This window comes from Rattus rattus, chromosome 13, assembly GCF_011064425.1.
Source record: "Rattus rattus isolate New Zealand chromosome 13, Rrattus_CSIRO_v1, whole genome shotgun sequence".
Lineage (NCBI taxonomy): Eukaryota > Metazoa > Chordata > Mammalia > Rodentia > Muridae > Rattus > Rattus rattus.
The window spans coordinates 72,080,546-72,095,511 of record NC_046166.1 but is presented as its reverse complement, the minus strand read 5'-3'; the positions used below and the strand labels follow the sequence as shown (position 1 = coordinate 72,095,511).

Here is a 14,966-nt window from a genome sequence, read left to right as displayed (position 1 = left end):
ACTTAAGAGTTATGTGGGCAAGGATATTTTAAGGTAGCCCATGGAAAGAGCCTGTGACCATAGGCCACATAGCCAGTTTAGCTGTCCCTACTCCTCTTCATAACATTCCTTGCTTACATCACTCATTTTCTGTCTTCCTCAGACATTCTGCTAAAAGATGAAAGTCTTTCTTGTTACTTAAACACAATCACAAACATGCTTTATAAGAAAGAAAACAAGAATGAATGAAGCAATACACCCAGGGTGTTAAACTTCAGTGACTCCGGTGGCAGCAATTCTGTGACTCTGGGTTCAGTGACGCCAGTGGCAGGGACTCTGTGACTCTGGGTTTTCTAATTCCTTGTTTTCATAGTTTATAGGAGGCTCTAATGAAGCGTTTAACATTTCAAAATGTCAGAATGTGTAATTGACCACGTTTGGAGCTTGGCTCTTGTCACTCATAAGGTGTCAAAGGATAATCCCATTAGAAAACTCATTTCCTTGTGCTCATCCTTATGGATGCCTGACCAGCACATGCACGGAGAGAACAGTCTGGAAGAGAGTTGGAGGTGGACATCTCATTCTAGCAAAGTGATAGAATCCACAGATGAAAAACAGTCTGGGCCGAGGGAGAGAGCTCAGTGGGTAATGGTGTCTGTCACTGAGTCTGATGACCTGAGTTTGACTCCTGGGATCCACATGGTGAGAGAAGGGAATTGACTGCCACACTTGTCCTTTTGATCCCACACATTCCCACACAAGGAAGTGTAAGTTAAATATCACATTTCTCATTAAGATATAGATCCCCGAGTAGTTCTGCTTTTTATAGTTAACGATTATCAAGATTAATGTGTGCTGTTTCCATTATTTTATACACTCACCATACACGGAAAGCAGATAACAATTAGCCTGTGGTTTCATAATCAAATGTAGAGAAGAAGGAGAGATGTAGTTACATTCTATGAACAGCAACAATGTCCTTGGGGGAAATACAGGACTAGGAAACCAAAAGGCCCTGGTCATAGCACAGATCTCTTATTTCTAATTTGCATGTACCTGTGGATGTGAGCGTGTGTGCACATGGCTGGTCACAAGATTCTGTCAACCGGTGAATACATGACCTTACGTTAAGGGCATTTTGGGAGAATGGATGCTATAAACGTTACAGTAAGACACCCTCTCAAATACAGCACTGTATAATATTTCATACTACGGCTATACTGGTTTGTCACATACACATAATATTCATAACCAGACAGTAAACACGGCACCACGCACATATACTGGGCGCTGTGTAGTAGGAGTGCAAAGCAAGTCTTGAGAAAAGTACTATGCAAAGGTCATGTGGTTGGCTTCATGAAAATGTTACAGTCGCACTGTAGAGGGAGCTAGCTGCAAGATGAATGTGCTTTGACCTCTGACCTTGCGAGGGATTGAAATTTGTTCAGCAGAAGCGGAAGGTGTAGATAAAGATGGCTCTCCTTTACAAGATTGGCGTTTTTTTTTTTTTTTTGTTCTTTAAATAGACTCCATCAGACTGGCTTAAGGCTGGAAACATTGCCTAGTCTTGTCTGTTTGGCTTGTTACCAATCCAGTCTTGACTTAAGGGACAAATGCGGTGGAATCGAGGCTGTGCTCAAGCACCAGCTCACATCTTCGTGTCATAGGATATATTTTCCAAGGCAGACTTGGATTGTTACGTTAGCTGCTCTGAGGACACTGTGTTGTCTTACTGATGGTATTTACTCTGATGCCATGTTTGATCAGTTCCAGGACTTGGCCAGTGGTTTCTACTGCCCTCCCAGCCCAAATTTCCTCTAGTTTTCCTTCCTTCTGTCAAACATTCTCCATTCATTTGCTGGGCAGTATTCATTATAGTTTTGATGCTATTATTTATATTTTGTCATACTTTCAAAGTCATTAAGGGAACTTGGCTGAACCCTTTTCCGATAGTTAACTGATGATAGCCAGTTACTTGCTGCTGCCCCAGGCTTGCCAATACAGCTGACATTGCACATGGTGATGGGTTTCCAATAGTCTCACTGGAAGTTTCCTCGGGGACCTTTGAGTGTTAAAGGTTTACTGAACAGCTTACCTAGGCACCGTGCCTTAAAAGCTTGTACTGTGCCCTGACTAGGGGGTTGGATGACAGAGATGATGGTTTGGGGGCATGAGAAGAATTTGTGCAGGGGCGAACATTTTCAGGTTCTTCACAGAAATGAATAGGGACATTAGTTAATAACCCAGGAGGTAGGTTTTGTCCTGGAAGAGTATTCATGGATTGGGATGAAGCAATTGTGGAACGAATCCTAAAACATTCTGGATGCTATCCATACATTATTGTCATCTCCTGTGACCTGGCATGCAGTTGAGGTGTTTCATCCTAAGTGGCCCTGGGTTTGGTTTCTGTACCCCATTAGGGGCAGCTTATATTTACAATTCGCCCTTGGTATTGACACACAGTAGCAAGGTTGCGTGGTGTCTGAAGCATCCGCCCAGAGTCTGAGAAGTTGTTTCCATCACAAAGTTTTGTTTTCCGATGCTCATGGAAAACATGTTGTCTCGTTTTGTTCTTCAACACAGAACTAGCTATAGATAACAAAGTCTGTCCTAAAGTTGACACTTTCGTGATGCAATCAGTCTTTTAACGACCAGCTGAGGAAACTTTGTTTCTGACCCCAGGTAATATAACTGTAAATTACACTTGCTTTCAGACTAGAAATGCTGTCAACTCCTTCTTTATTGGTCACCACCTCATGAATACACATTTTGCTGCTTTCCCATCTTCTCCACAGTTTCACGAGGGATTCGGTGTTGCCTTAGCAATTTTCTGGAGCAGCCTGGACCACTGATGAATCTTTTTTTCTTGTGGATATATTGTACTGTTCACTCAGAGCTAACAGCACTGTAACGCATGGCCCAGTGAAGCTTATCAAACATCAAGGTTTTTCTTTTCTGTAGGACACATCACTACCTCCTTGCCCTTAGGAACTATAGCATATTCGGAGGACATCCAAACAGTAAAACCACCAACTAAAATTACTTGGCAGGCAAACACGGTACTAAGTATGAGAGATGGCACCTGCTTATAGCTTTGAGAACTAAAGCAGTTGAGCATGGCCTTTGCTCACAGGCCGCACATGTAAAGGGAATGTACTATATCTATCCTGGTGTTAAGTGGGGAAGTTTACAAATAAACCTGTGATGACCTTATGAACGGGTCTCTTGCAAAAGAAAGACAACGTGGAAGGACAATAAGCTTAAGGACATTTCAGCTGAGGGAGGAGGCTCATTTCTCTCAGTGTTTCTGAACACTTGCCAGTTTTAGAGACCGAAGCACTTTGCAAAGACCACCTGGATTCCTGAGCGTAGTAGATGTTTGCTGTGATTTCTCCTTGTTTAAAAGAAAATCTTGAATGTTTTCAGTGTTTCTGGGTGACGATTTAAATGCCAACATTTAGTTCATCCAATCCATATTAGAAAATCTGTTCTTTATAAACGTCTAGGTTAAGAAACTTTAAGAATTAAATAATTTTCCCCCTGATATATCAGGGTCTTTCTTACAGTGTTCCAGTCACGGATTCTGTTGTTTCACTTAATGTCTGGTGCGGTCGGGTGCATAACATGTGGCAAGTGTGGCAGGATGCCTCACGGAAGCACTGGGTGGTAGGTCAGACCTTCCCTCACTGCTCATAGTGAGGCCTTACCCACAGTCAATCACAAAGCACACAGCCTGTGTTTGGGAAAAGAAATCTGGGCACTTTCATGCCGACCTGCAGAATTTATGCTGCTCATTAATTTAATTAGTTCATGGCTTTAGAACTAAAACTGCACTTTGCAGGAACCTAGGTGAGGAAGAAGGGAAGTTCTCTCGAACCTTCTTGGGACTGTTCGTGCAGCAGAGGTAGAGTTCTGGGTATTAGTGAGGTGCGGCCAGCAGAATGCAGGTCAGGAGGTGGCGCGCGTGGGATGGGAGCCCAGATCAGGGCCTGGAGGAGGTGGCTTGGAGCGGAGGTCTGCAGGAGGCAGGGCCGGAGCAAGGCCAGGAAGTGGAGTGCGTGTAGAGGGACCCCAGCCATGGAGCACGTGGTGAGGGGAGCCGGGACCAGCACTAGCAGGGTTGGAACAGGGATGGGAAGAAGCAGCCGCAGCTGAAGACGCAGCACCCGCGGGAAGAGACCGCGGGGGCGCGGTTTGACGACGTCACTTCCGGTTCTGGGCGCGCTTCCGGGTGCGGGCAGGGGCGGAGATTGGTGCAGCCTGGAGGAAGGGGAGCGGATGAAGCGTCAGGCCCGCTCAGCGCCGCTGTGTGTTGCAGGTCTACCCGGAGCCGCGGAACGAGAGCGAGTGCCTGAGCAACATCCGCGAGTTCCTGCGCGCCTGCGGGGCGTCCCTGCGCCTGGAGGTGGGTGAGCGCGGGGCCGGGCCCGGCAGGGATGCGGGAGGTCTGGTCGGGCTGGGGGAGGCAGGGCCGGGGTCGAGGGTGGCCGGGAGTCGGGTCGGGGTCGCCGGAGCTGACGCTGTCTGGGGCGACCGCTCCTCACCGCCGCCTCTGTGGAGCGGGGCTTCTCATCCCGGGACAAGAAGCCACTCGACGTCTCCTCGCGGCCGGCGTGTGGACCCCACACCTTGTGCTGGCTCCACGAGAACCCTGTGGTTCTCGAGCTCCTGTGCAGGTGGCACGTTGGTAGTCCCCGTTGCTCGGGGACATCTGTCCACTCCTGAAAACCGCCCTTTGAGATTCCCCAGTATCATATTCAGGTCGGACCCAGCCCTCAGCAGGTGGTCAGGCAAGGTCCAAGCTGAAATGTCGAGGGCCAAACCCCTCTTGGTCCTCATATGCTGCTTCTGCAGGCCCGAAATTCGGCGGTGTGGCTGGATCCTCCACCCATAATGCTTACGTTAGAAAACTCACGAGCCTGAAAACGGGGTTTGTAAAACCTGCCTCTGGGGACAACTCCGCGGGATTGTCTTTTTCCATGGTGCATGGACCCTTTGTGGTCCTTCAGTGTCAGTTCCCCAGGGATGTCGCTGTTTCCTTTTGTTATTCCTGGGGCAGTGTTGCAGATCTAGAAAACTGGCTTTGCTTTTTATGGATGAGCTCAGGTGGATGAGCTTCGAAGTCACTTCCTCACCCTGTGAAGGGTTGGAAATGTCACACCCACTTCAGTCCTGGTAGGACAGTCTGACTTTGTGTTTCTTGAGATGAATTAATTGTAGAAGCCATCCAACCCAGTTGTTTGGGTAAGTGTATTTAATTGAAATTGGACAGACAGTGGTTTGTAGTGATGTAAGTGTTACCGTCTCTTTGTTAATTTATTTGATGACTTAAAGGCAATTGATGCAGATAATTGGAGAATGGCTGGGTGATTTCAGGAAGTCTCGCAGCTCTTTAAAAAATGGGGCATTGGCTTCCCTCGGTGGCACCAGCCTTGCGGTTTTAGTGACTGGGAGATTTACTTTGTCTGACTTTTGTCATAGGATTCCACCCTCATACACCTGGGTTTTACATTACAGTATTCTTTCAGACTTACCCTACACATTAAGGTTGTAAGAAGTTGCTTTAAAGGGAAGTGAAAGTTGCCCCTTTGCAGCTTTGCAAAGGTTGCAATGCCGGCTGCCGTTTCATATAGCAATGGCTTCTATGGCACTGAGTCTGCCAGAGATGCTGTCAGAGCCCAACATGGACCTGTCCTGGGCACCTAGAGCAGCCCTCCACACAAGCAGGTCCTTGCTAAGGATTGGTTACTAAGAGGACAAGTCCGAAGTTACACTTGTGATAGCAAATAGGTTTCCCCTTGAAGGGGAAAAAAAAAAAAAGACCAATTGTGTCCTATTTTGTGCTGATTTTAAAGAGTAAATATCTCTTCCAGTTACTTAAAAATACAGTGGGAAAGTACAACATTTTTCTCAAGGTTAGTATACCATACTTAAACCCCCAGTTTGTTCAGCTATCATGTTTTAGGAAGTTCCTGGAGAAAGGAATGGCTTTAACTCATCCATCAGTCTGTAACTGTGTCAGATCAGAGTCATGTTCAGGGGAAGACAGTCTTCCACAGACAGAAGCCCTGAGGGAAGGGCCTTGGACCTCTAAGCAACAGTAGGACTGACACATTTAATAGTCACCAACTTCTCAAAAGATGGGAGACCGAAGACATTTTAAAATTGATGGGGAAACAAAACAGCCTAAATTCTAACTTAGCTTTTGTTATTAGTACTTAATACCAAGGGGCTTTTCCCAGGGTGTTCAGACTGAATTGTGTTAGTAAAAAAGACTGGCCTGCTCCATTTCAGCTCCTCATGATTTCTTTAAAGAAAAGAACTCACCATCACTGTCACCATATCAGTTATTTTTAAGCTTCTATCGAATGTGTTTGTGTGTGTGCCAGTGTGCACAGTACTTGCTCAGAGGTCAGAGAAACTGACGGTTGTCTCCCAGACTATGTGAGTTCCAGGGATGGAAGTTTTTTAGCCTTAACAGCAGTAGATTTTACCTGCTGTGCCATCTTGCTGGCCTCTTTATTTTTTTACAACTTATTTTTCAACCAACTGTTTGCCTTGAAATATTTGGAGTAGGTGCCAGGGAGATGGTTTATTCGGTAAAATGCTTGGTGTGCAAGCATGAGGACCGGAGAAAGAGCCAAGCGTGGTGCTCAGAATCTTAGTGATGTGGTTCGGATGGTCGGATTCCCTGGGGCTTGCCGCCTAGAGAGGCTAGCCAGTCGGGCAAGCTCCAAGTTCAAATAGAGACCTTGCCTCAAAAAAAAAAAAAAAGAAAAAAAAGAAAAAAAAAAAAAGTGGAAAGTGACTGACAAAAACAACCAGGGTTTACTTTTGACCTCCACATGCATGCCCACACGTGTACATGTGTATATGTGAACTTGTATACATTAACACGCTCTCACATACATATATACACATGCATTTTTATTTTCTGATTTGTGTAGAAAACTGGGCACAGCAGTGCCAGTCTCTATCCATTTGTATCTAAGAAAGGAAGTGATGATGATGATGTTGGCAGTGTTGTTTGCAAACATAAGTACCTTAGTGAACTGAGAGACAAGTCATGAAGTCCTCTGTCTGCAGTGCCTCAGGTGGAACAGCTGGGGACAGTGTGTTTTCTTATTTGTTGCTGTTCTGTTCTCAAATTATATTAGATATATTTATTGATGGTCACAATATATTAACTGTCAAGATTTTCTTACCCAGTAATGTTAATTTTAAGCACCTGTATGAATGAAACTCAAACTGCAGCTATCCAGAGCAGAGACTGCCTTCCTTGAAAAAAACTGGTTTTTCCTGTCACTCCCATGATGCTTGTGGTAGCTCTATTCAGAATCTAAACTTGGTATTAGAGAAATGGCTCAGTGGTTAAAAGCACTGCCTGCTCTCCAGAGGAGCCTGGTTCAAGTGTTGGCACCTATATGGTGGTTCACAAGCATCCCTAACTCCACTTCCAGGTCCGATGCTTGCCTCTGCAGGCACGCACACCTGGTGCACAGACATGCATGCAGGCAAAGCGCCCAATAACATGAAATAGTAATAAAACAAGACCCCTTAAATTAAGGCCATGTGAATCTAGTTCCATTGGTGTCGTACGAAGCTTAGCCCATGTCATGACACACAGCATCAGGGACATTAGCAGCAAAGTTATGAAATGCACAGTGTACTTTGATTCCTCAGAGAAATATCCGTCGTTCTAAGTGTTTTTATTTATTACATATTTGCAAATGTAATAATGCACATTCCTTTTGTCATGAATTTTGAAAAGTTGGAATTTAGCACCATTACAGATGGGTGTACTTCAGGTCATTTTCAAAAGTCCCAGTTGAAATTATGAAGTGGGAGCCATGTTGGCTTTGAGCGATCCTGGCAGAGTCCTCTGCCCAGATGGCACTGGCCTTTCCAAGGCAAGAGAGGAACTGGCAGAGCAGCATGGCACCATGGCTCTCCTGCTGAAGAACCAATGTTGCTTCCAATATAGCATCTCTGCTCTGGGAAGGAAAACAAGATTCGGATGTGATTTCTCACGGTTGCCAAGATGATTTCTGGGATTCTGTCAAATGACGCAAACCACAGCTCTTTTTTTCCCAGCCAGCTGGCTCTGGTACACATGTGGGACCCGGAAGGGATGATGACCCAGGGCTACAGTCTTCCCACTTGCCGTCTCATATACCAGATAGTATCAACATCGTCTTCTGCTTTAGTCAAAAACAGTAATTAAAATATTCACTGTCTTGTGAAGAAGCCATCATCCAAAGGTCTTGGTGATTCAGAACAGAAATGTATTTTGCCCTTCCTTGTTCTTGGGCATTTTTGGCTTGTACTTTTGGTCTTCCAGTTCAGTAGAGATTAAGATATTAACTGTCCGCATAACGTTTGCTTCACAACCTAGTTTCTTAATACGGCCTAGTGTGGCGTATCAGACGTGTGACTGTATTGTGGGATGATTATATCGAGCTAGTCTCCATCTGTTGCCATCATAGCCTTCTGCAATGAGAACACGCCAGGTTCTTTTATAGCACCTTCACACGCATGATGTCAGCTGTAGCTGCCACTGTGCAGTGCCCACTGGCCACCTTGACACTGTCCCCTGTGACCAGGCATCCTCCTGTTGTCCTGTCCTTCTCCCAGCCCCAGTGACTGCCGCTCACCAGTTCCTGTTGGGCTGTGAGGGAGGCTGTGTGCTGTTGGTTTTTCGGCTTACGTTACCTGCTGGTTCTCTAGGTTCACTCGAGCTGCCAGTGCTGATGGCCTCAGTCCTCCTTTTCACACTCATCGTGACCCGGTGCTTCCGTGTGTCGTGTTTTCTGACATTGTCATCTCAGGTTGTCTCCATTTTGAGGCTATTGTGAGCACTCTTGCAATATATAGGGAGCATTGTCTGAATTTCTTTGGCTATACACCTGTTAGTGGGATTGCTGGAGCACAGGGCGATTAATTTTAGTCACCACTCTATAAGTTCTGTGATGTATAGACCAGCTTACATCCCACCCATCAGTGTTGGAGGACTCCATTTCCTCACATCCTACCTGCAGGTGTCTCTTGTGGTTTTGACAGTAGACATGCTGAGAGGTCGGGGGCCATAGTTCATTGTGCTTTACACTTTGATATTAGTGATGTTGAACTTTATGAAAAATAGCTCTTGGTTATTCTTAGGCCTTTTGAGAAGTGGCTACAGAATAAAGGTTTTAGGCAGTGGCCTAACTTCTGGTTTGTTTTGGACATCAGCTTCTTTCCAGATGCATGGTTGTCTCTCTCTCTCTCTCTCTCTCTCTCTCTCTCTCTCTCTCTCCCCCCCCTCCATTCTCTCTCTCCCCCCCTCCATCCCTCCCTCTCTCCCCCCTCCCTCCCTCCCTCCCTCCCGGCCTCTCTGTCAGTTGGCAAGTGGGTGTTTTGATGCTTGGTTTTGTATGTGCTGTAAGAAACACGGGTTGGCAACAAACACCACAGCGAGTGCCAGGCAGCTCCTGTTGAAACCACTAGTGTTAAACCACGGTGCTTATTCTGCTTTTCAGTTGCCTGGTGGTTTGTGTTTGCTACATAAAGCTCAGAAAGTAGAGACATGTAGGAGAAAAAACTACATGGCACTGCCATCTAGAGATATTGTGGCTAGATGTCCATGTCAGTGGTTTAATCTTCTTCCCATTGCACGTATGCAGATACCTGTGACACCGTAGCATATACTTCTGTAACATACCTTAGCTTGGCACAGTACAGTAGCAGTGCCACCATCTCTTCATGCCCCGTGTTTGTCTCTTGATTCAGTGACTGCCTCTTGGAGGCCAGTAAATCCTGTGGAATGTGGACATGGGATTCAGTTTCCTCTGCTGTAAACAGTGAAGGCCATTTCTCTCTGTGAGCTAGCACCTTAAGTTGTAACTGTCATTGCAGGTATATTCCTGCAAGGCCACAGCAAGGCTAAAGGTGTGAGTTCATACAGGCTTTGAACAGCTGCCTCCACCTTCTCTGTTGACTTATGTCATGGTCTGTTAGCAACAGTACATAAGGTATCTTCCTGGGCTGCCCTGCAACTGCTTGTACCTGTTAGAAGTCTTTTTCCCTCAGACCTCCATAATACAGTGTTTCTTATCCTTGTGTGTCCTGCTTGATGTGCTCCTTTTCTGCTCAGTGCTCAGAGGTAGGAGTGAGGCATTCCCAGTTCCCTGAGGTGGGGTGGGAAGAGCTTGTGAGGCTGAAAGAGCAGCCTTGGCTGGTACACTGTGCGGGCCGGGTATCTGTAGCGCTTCCTTCCAGCCTGGTACCTGTAACTAGGGCAGAAGCACTTTGCACAGGGTGAGCTCCTGCTGAAAGCAGGCTTGCAGCTGCTTGAAAAGGAGAGAGAAGGCTGAGCTTCCTTTGAGTGAGGCTTTAATTCCTGCCTCAGTGTGGAGAGAGTTCCAAAAGACTTCAGTCTCCAGTGTTGAAATGAGCCAGGGTGACTTAGGTAGTTAAAGTGAGGTTTTAGAAAGGAAATTGCTCATCTCTGTCTAAACATTTTTTCCTTAAGAGTAAGCTCATCCTTGGCCTACAGTAAGTCTAGACTGAACATGAAGAACTTGAGCTGCCCGCAGGTTGTTTTACGAGTGTTTGGTGGTGGGGAGAATGGAGAAGGGGCCCAGACTTTCTGGCCAGAGGCAGCACTGCACTCTTCAACTGTTCTCTGGGAGGGTGAGAATGCTTGGGACTCTGGACAGAGCAGGAAGTGTGTGTTTCTGTGAACTTCCAACACTGCTGCCAACTATGGCATGAGTGGGACTCTCCTCCATGGGCTCCTATGTTTGTATACTTGGTCCCCAGTTGGTGGAACTCTTGTTTGGGAAGGATTATGAGGTGTGGCTTTGTTGGAAGAAGAATGCTACCAAAAGTGGGCTTTGAGGTTTCAAAAAACTCACACCTTTAATCCCAGCACTTGGGAGGCAGAGACAGGTAGAGCTCTGAGTTTGAGGCTAGCGGTTCACAGAGAAAGACAGCCAGGGCTCGAACCCTGTCTGGAAAAGACAAAAACACCCAAACAAAACAAAACCACAAAACAAGAACCTTGCTGGATTGCAGTGTGTTCCCTCTCTCAACTCCTTCGTGTGGGTCACTCTGAGTCTCATCTGTTCTTTTGCTGTGCCTCAGCTCCACCATGGACCTAGTCTCTGACAGTGACAGTTCTGAGATGGCTTTGCCCAGCATGCACGTGTACATTTCTGGTGGAATTTAAATCTCTTGTCTGTGGGTTTCTAAGCCCACGTATCCCCTCCCAAGCTGTCCTTCTGTGTTATCCTCACAATGTGAGCTTGTGGTGTTATTAGATTGTGGCTCTGCACAGAGTATTTGGGCCTTCCTTGGTGTGATGGTTGGTTGGGTTTAGACGTCAACATCCCACAACCTAACATCATCTGAGAAGAGTCAGTGGGGATTCCCTAGGTTAGGTCGGCCTGGAGTGTGACTCTGGGGGTATTGGGTTATTAATAGAAATTGGGGGATCCAGTTGAATGTGGACCCTGAACTGTGGCTGAAGAAAGCTGGCGGAGCACAGCACCAAGCGAGTTCTGTTTTTTCTCTCTGCTTGCGTTGTGTATGTGATGTGGCTCTCTCTGTTAGTTAGGGTTCTGTGACCAAGGCAAACTCTCAGAAAGGAAAACTTTTAGTTGGGGCTGGCTTACAGTTCAGATATTAAGTCCATTGTCATTCATGGCAGGCGGACCTGGTGCTGGGGAAGTAGCTTGAGAGTTCTGGGATCTTCAGGCAGCAGGAGGCCGGGTAGGGGAAAAAGAGGCACATTCAGATCTGTGAGCTTGAGGGCTCATTCCTAGCCAAACTACCACACTCCCCTCAGGTGCTTCTGTCAGGCTGTCTTTATCTTTGCACCAGAAGCCAAGCTAGCACTGGAACTGCTGCTGGCCTGTGGATAGGGGCTGGAGAGACAAAGGCTCAGAAGTTAAGAGCCCTGGGTGCTGTGGTGGAGGACCCAGGTTTGTTTCCCAGCACTCACATGTGGCTCATAACCACTGTGACCCCAGTTCAGGGGATCTGACATCCTCTTATGGCCTCCTGGGACACTATACGTGTGTTGTATAGGCAAATATTCAGGTCAGACATTGGTAAACTTAGAATTAAGAGGTTAAGGGAGAACCATTGTATCCTGTGTACTTTATCATTTGCTTGTTCTGAGTGCTGGTTGTCTTAGCAGCTTTACAAAGTCAGTACTGATGGGGTATTCCGAGAAAACAAAACTGTGTGTGACAGACTTTTCCTGGACAGATACAACACACACAGGTGGGTACTCATCGCAGATACAGAGATCACGACCAAGTAAGTGTAGGTTGGTGAAGCAGTAATTTTACTCCGGTTACTTACAGGAGTGTGGGCAAGGGGTGACTTGCAGGAGCAGAAGTGACTGTCATGAGAGCTGGGGATGTAAAGCACAGTGCATAGTCACACAGCTCAACGGGTAGAGTCCCTTCTGGGTGGTTCAGTTGACCTTAGCCTCTTCAGAAAGCTCGCCTGGTCTTTGTTTCTTCCGGGCAGTTCAGTTGGTCTCTGCTGCTTCCAGGCTGCTTAGTTGGTCTGAGAATGACTCATAACCTGCTTTACTGCTAATATACCTTCAGCCTGGTGAATGTGGTCAATTTTAGGGACTTCCTGAAGCTATTTACAGCTGTTTACTTCCTGTTTTAGTTGACCTTCCCTGCAGGCTGGAGTGATTCTTTTCCCCTTAGAAGAGCCTGTTGTTTCCCTGTAATCCTTCTGTCCTAAACATCCTGGTGTTTCACTTTCTTTGTATGCCCATGCCTTAATAAATCTCCCTCCAAGAGCAAGCTGCTGCTCAACAGAACTAGCAGGGAGAGCCCAATGATGATAGGAGTCGGCAGGAGAAACAGTGGGGAGCAGAGGGGTGGCAGAAGATTTGGGGAGTGGCTAGGTGCTAGGTAAGGGCCTAGGCCTGGGACTTTCCCCATAACCTTTGCCTTAAAGGGAAGGGCTAAGTGTTAGAGGAGAGGGAGTGAGTGGGTCTGGGAGGGCTGGGGGTGAGCCCTGTGTGGGCCTCTCCTGGTCCATTTGACTCTTCCTGTGCAGAATGCTTGATCTGGGCTCTCTGCACCCAGTTGTCTCAGTCCTCAGAGCAGCCTTTTTCAGGGTGCTGTCCCTGAGGCATGAGGCATCGAGGCCCTGAGCATGTCCAGGCCAGGTAGAGTCTGGCCTTGAAGCTTTGCTCTTAGGACTCCTTCCTCTTTCCTAAGGGCCAAGCCAGGGTTGGAGGTGTGAATTTTATTCTAACTGATGGGCATGCTGTGGTCTGGTCCACGGATTGGCTTTTGCTGCCTCTGGGCCATGCCCCTGGCCCCTTTAGAGTTTAGTTCTTGGCCTTCTGTCTTGGTGCTGGGTGATACATGTGCTGCTGTAACTCTGCCTTTTGTTTCTGAAGTCTGAAGGACAGTGTCTGTCCTGGGAAAGGCGTGCGTATTCAATGGGCTCTTCTCCCACAGCTTGTTTCCTGCTTCCTCATTATGCTCATGACGGGATGACCGGCTTGCATGGACTCTGGTCCAGTGCTCTGCTGGCCTGGGCCTGTCACTTCTGCCGCTCTCCTGGCCAACTGTGACCCAGGGAAATGTGTCTATCCAAGCCTTAGAGGGCTGGTCTCTGTAACAGCATCTCCTTGTCTTGACTTCTGTGCCTTGTGCTTGTACTTCTAGTATGTCCAACTGCTGGAGATGCCCTAATGGTAACTGACTGACTTTCCGTGAGTGACTAACCTGTGCTAGGAGTTGCAGCTTCACAGGTGTCAACTATTGACACTTCTCCCAGCTCATGTGCAGTGGCATTAGTGCCTGGAAAGTCATCACGCCTTCTTGTTCCTGTGCTTGGAGAATGTGCCTTGTTCTGTCTCATTCTCAGAGTTGTCATCTGGGCCAGTGAAAACTGTCTCCAGTGCCACGCCTCCCTTCACTCTGGCTGCTTTGGGCTGTCTGCTTGGCTGTGACCCCTTGATCATCTGTCATGCTTGTGGATCACCAAGTAGACATTTGTTGCACTAGAAAAACTCCCCAAAGTGTCTGTCCAGAGGCTTTGTGGAACCCCTAGGTGGATGGTGGGGTGTCCAACAAGGCGACTTGTCAGAGACCCTAGGCTTCCTTCAGGAACTATGGGGCCCATTTAGGGCCTTAGGTTGTTATCCAAGACAAATAGTAGATATAACATGATTTAAATATTCTGTTGTTACTAATTAATGCTGGAAATTAATACACCAGCAGTTAGCTTTTTAGACAGCATTTCCAAAGTAAAAGACAGAGCCTTTAAACTTTATCACAAGCCATATAGCACTAGAGCTGAGCAGATATCGACTCTTGTCTGTTTCCCTGTCAAAATTCCTGAGATACAACTTGCCATATGCTCACGGTCCATGCTGCCCCATGGCTACTCCTCCTTTCTCCTCTCCTGGCTCTCCTCATGGTCCCTACCTAAGACCCCAAGCCCGGGAACCAAAGCTCTGCCACCTACCTCTCTGACCAACAACCTCATTATTCACCAGTGGAGATGACTTGGGGTGCGAGGTTTACATGACAAAAGCTGGTGTGTGTGTGTGTGTGTGTGTGTGTGTGTGTGTGTGTGTGTGACTTGTGTGACTTGTGTGACCTGCGTGACTTGTGTCCTGTCTGTGTTACCTCAGCTTCTCTCTTCTTCCCTCCCCATACATACCTTTATTTCATCCTTGTTTGGCCCTTTCAAAGCTTTGCTGCATGAGCTGTTGCAGATCCAGTGTAGTAGGATGCATAGCCTTTGTGTCTCTATGTCAGATGGCTTATGTGAACTCTGACTTGTAGCCAGTGGGTGTTGTTAGCCCTGACATATGGGCATCAGTTTGAGAGGACAGATGGTTGGTAGATGGCTCTGGGCCACTTGCTGACTGGTGTTGACTTCTGGTTTGGTGCTGACTTCCTGTGGCAGTGCTCAGTGGAAGGATGCCCAGCTCCTAGAGACTTGGTCATGGTAGA

At 47.1% G+C, this 14,966-nt stretch overlaps 1 protein-coding gene across 3 annotated transcripts in view; it reads left to right on the top strand.

Annotated features, from left to right (window-relative positions):
• The window catches only part of Arhgef7 (Rho guanine nucleotide exchange factor 7), a 106,681-nt gene that overhangs the window by 27,590 nt on the left and 64,125 nt on the right, over positions 1–14,966 (top strand). For 2 of the 3 annotated variants that reach the window (XM_032919253.1, XM_032919256.1), the window contains exon 2: positions 4,298–4,384. The exons of the other annotated variant lie outside the window; for it this stretch is intronic. In XM_032919253.1, the coding sequence (XP_032775144.1) occupies positions 4,298–4,384 (87 nt within the window). The remainder of the gene's footprint in view (positions 1–4,297; positions 4,385–14,966) is intronic. 3 annotated transcript variants of the gene reach the window in all.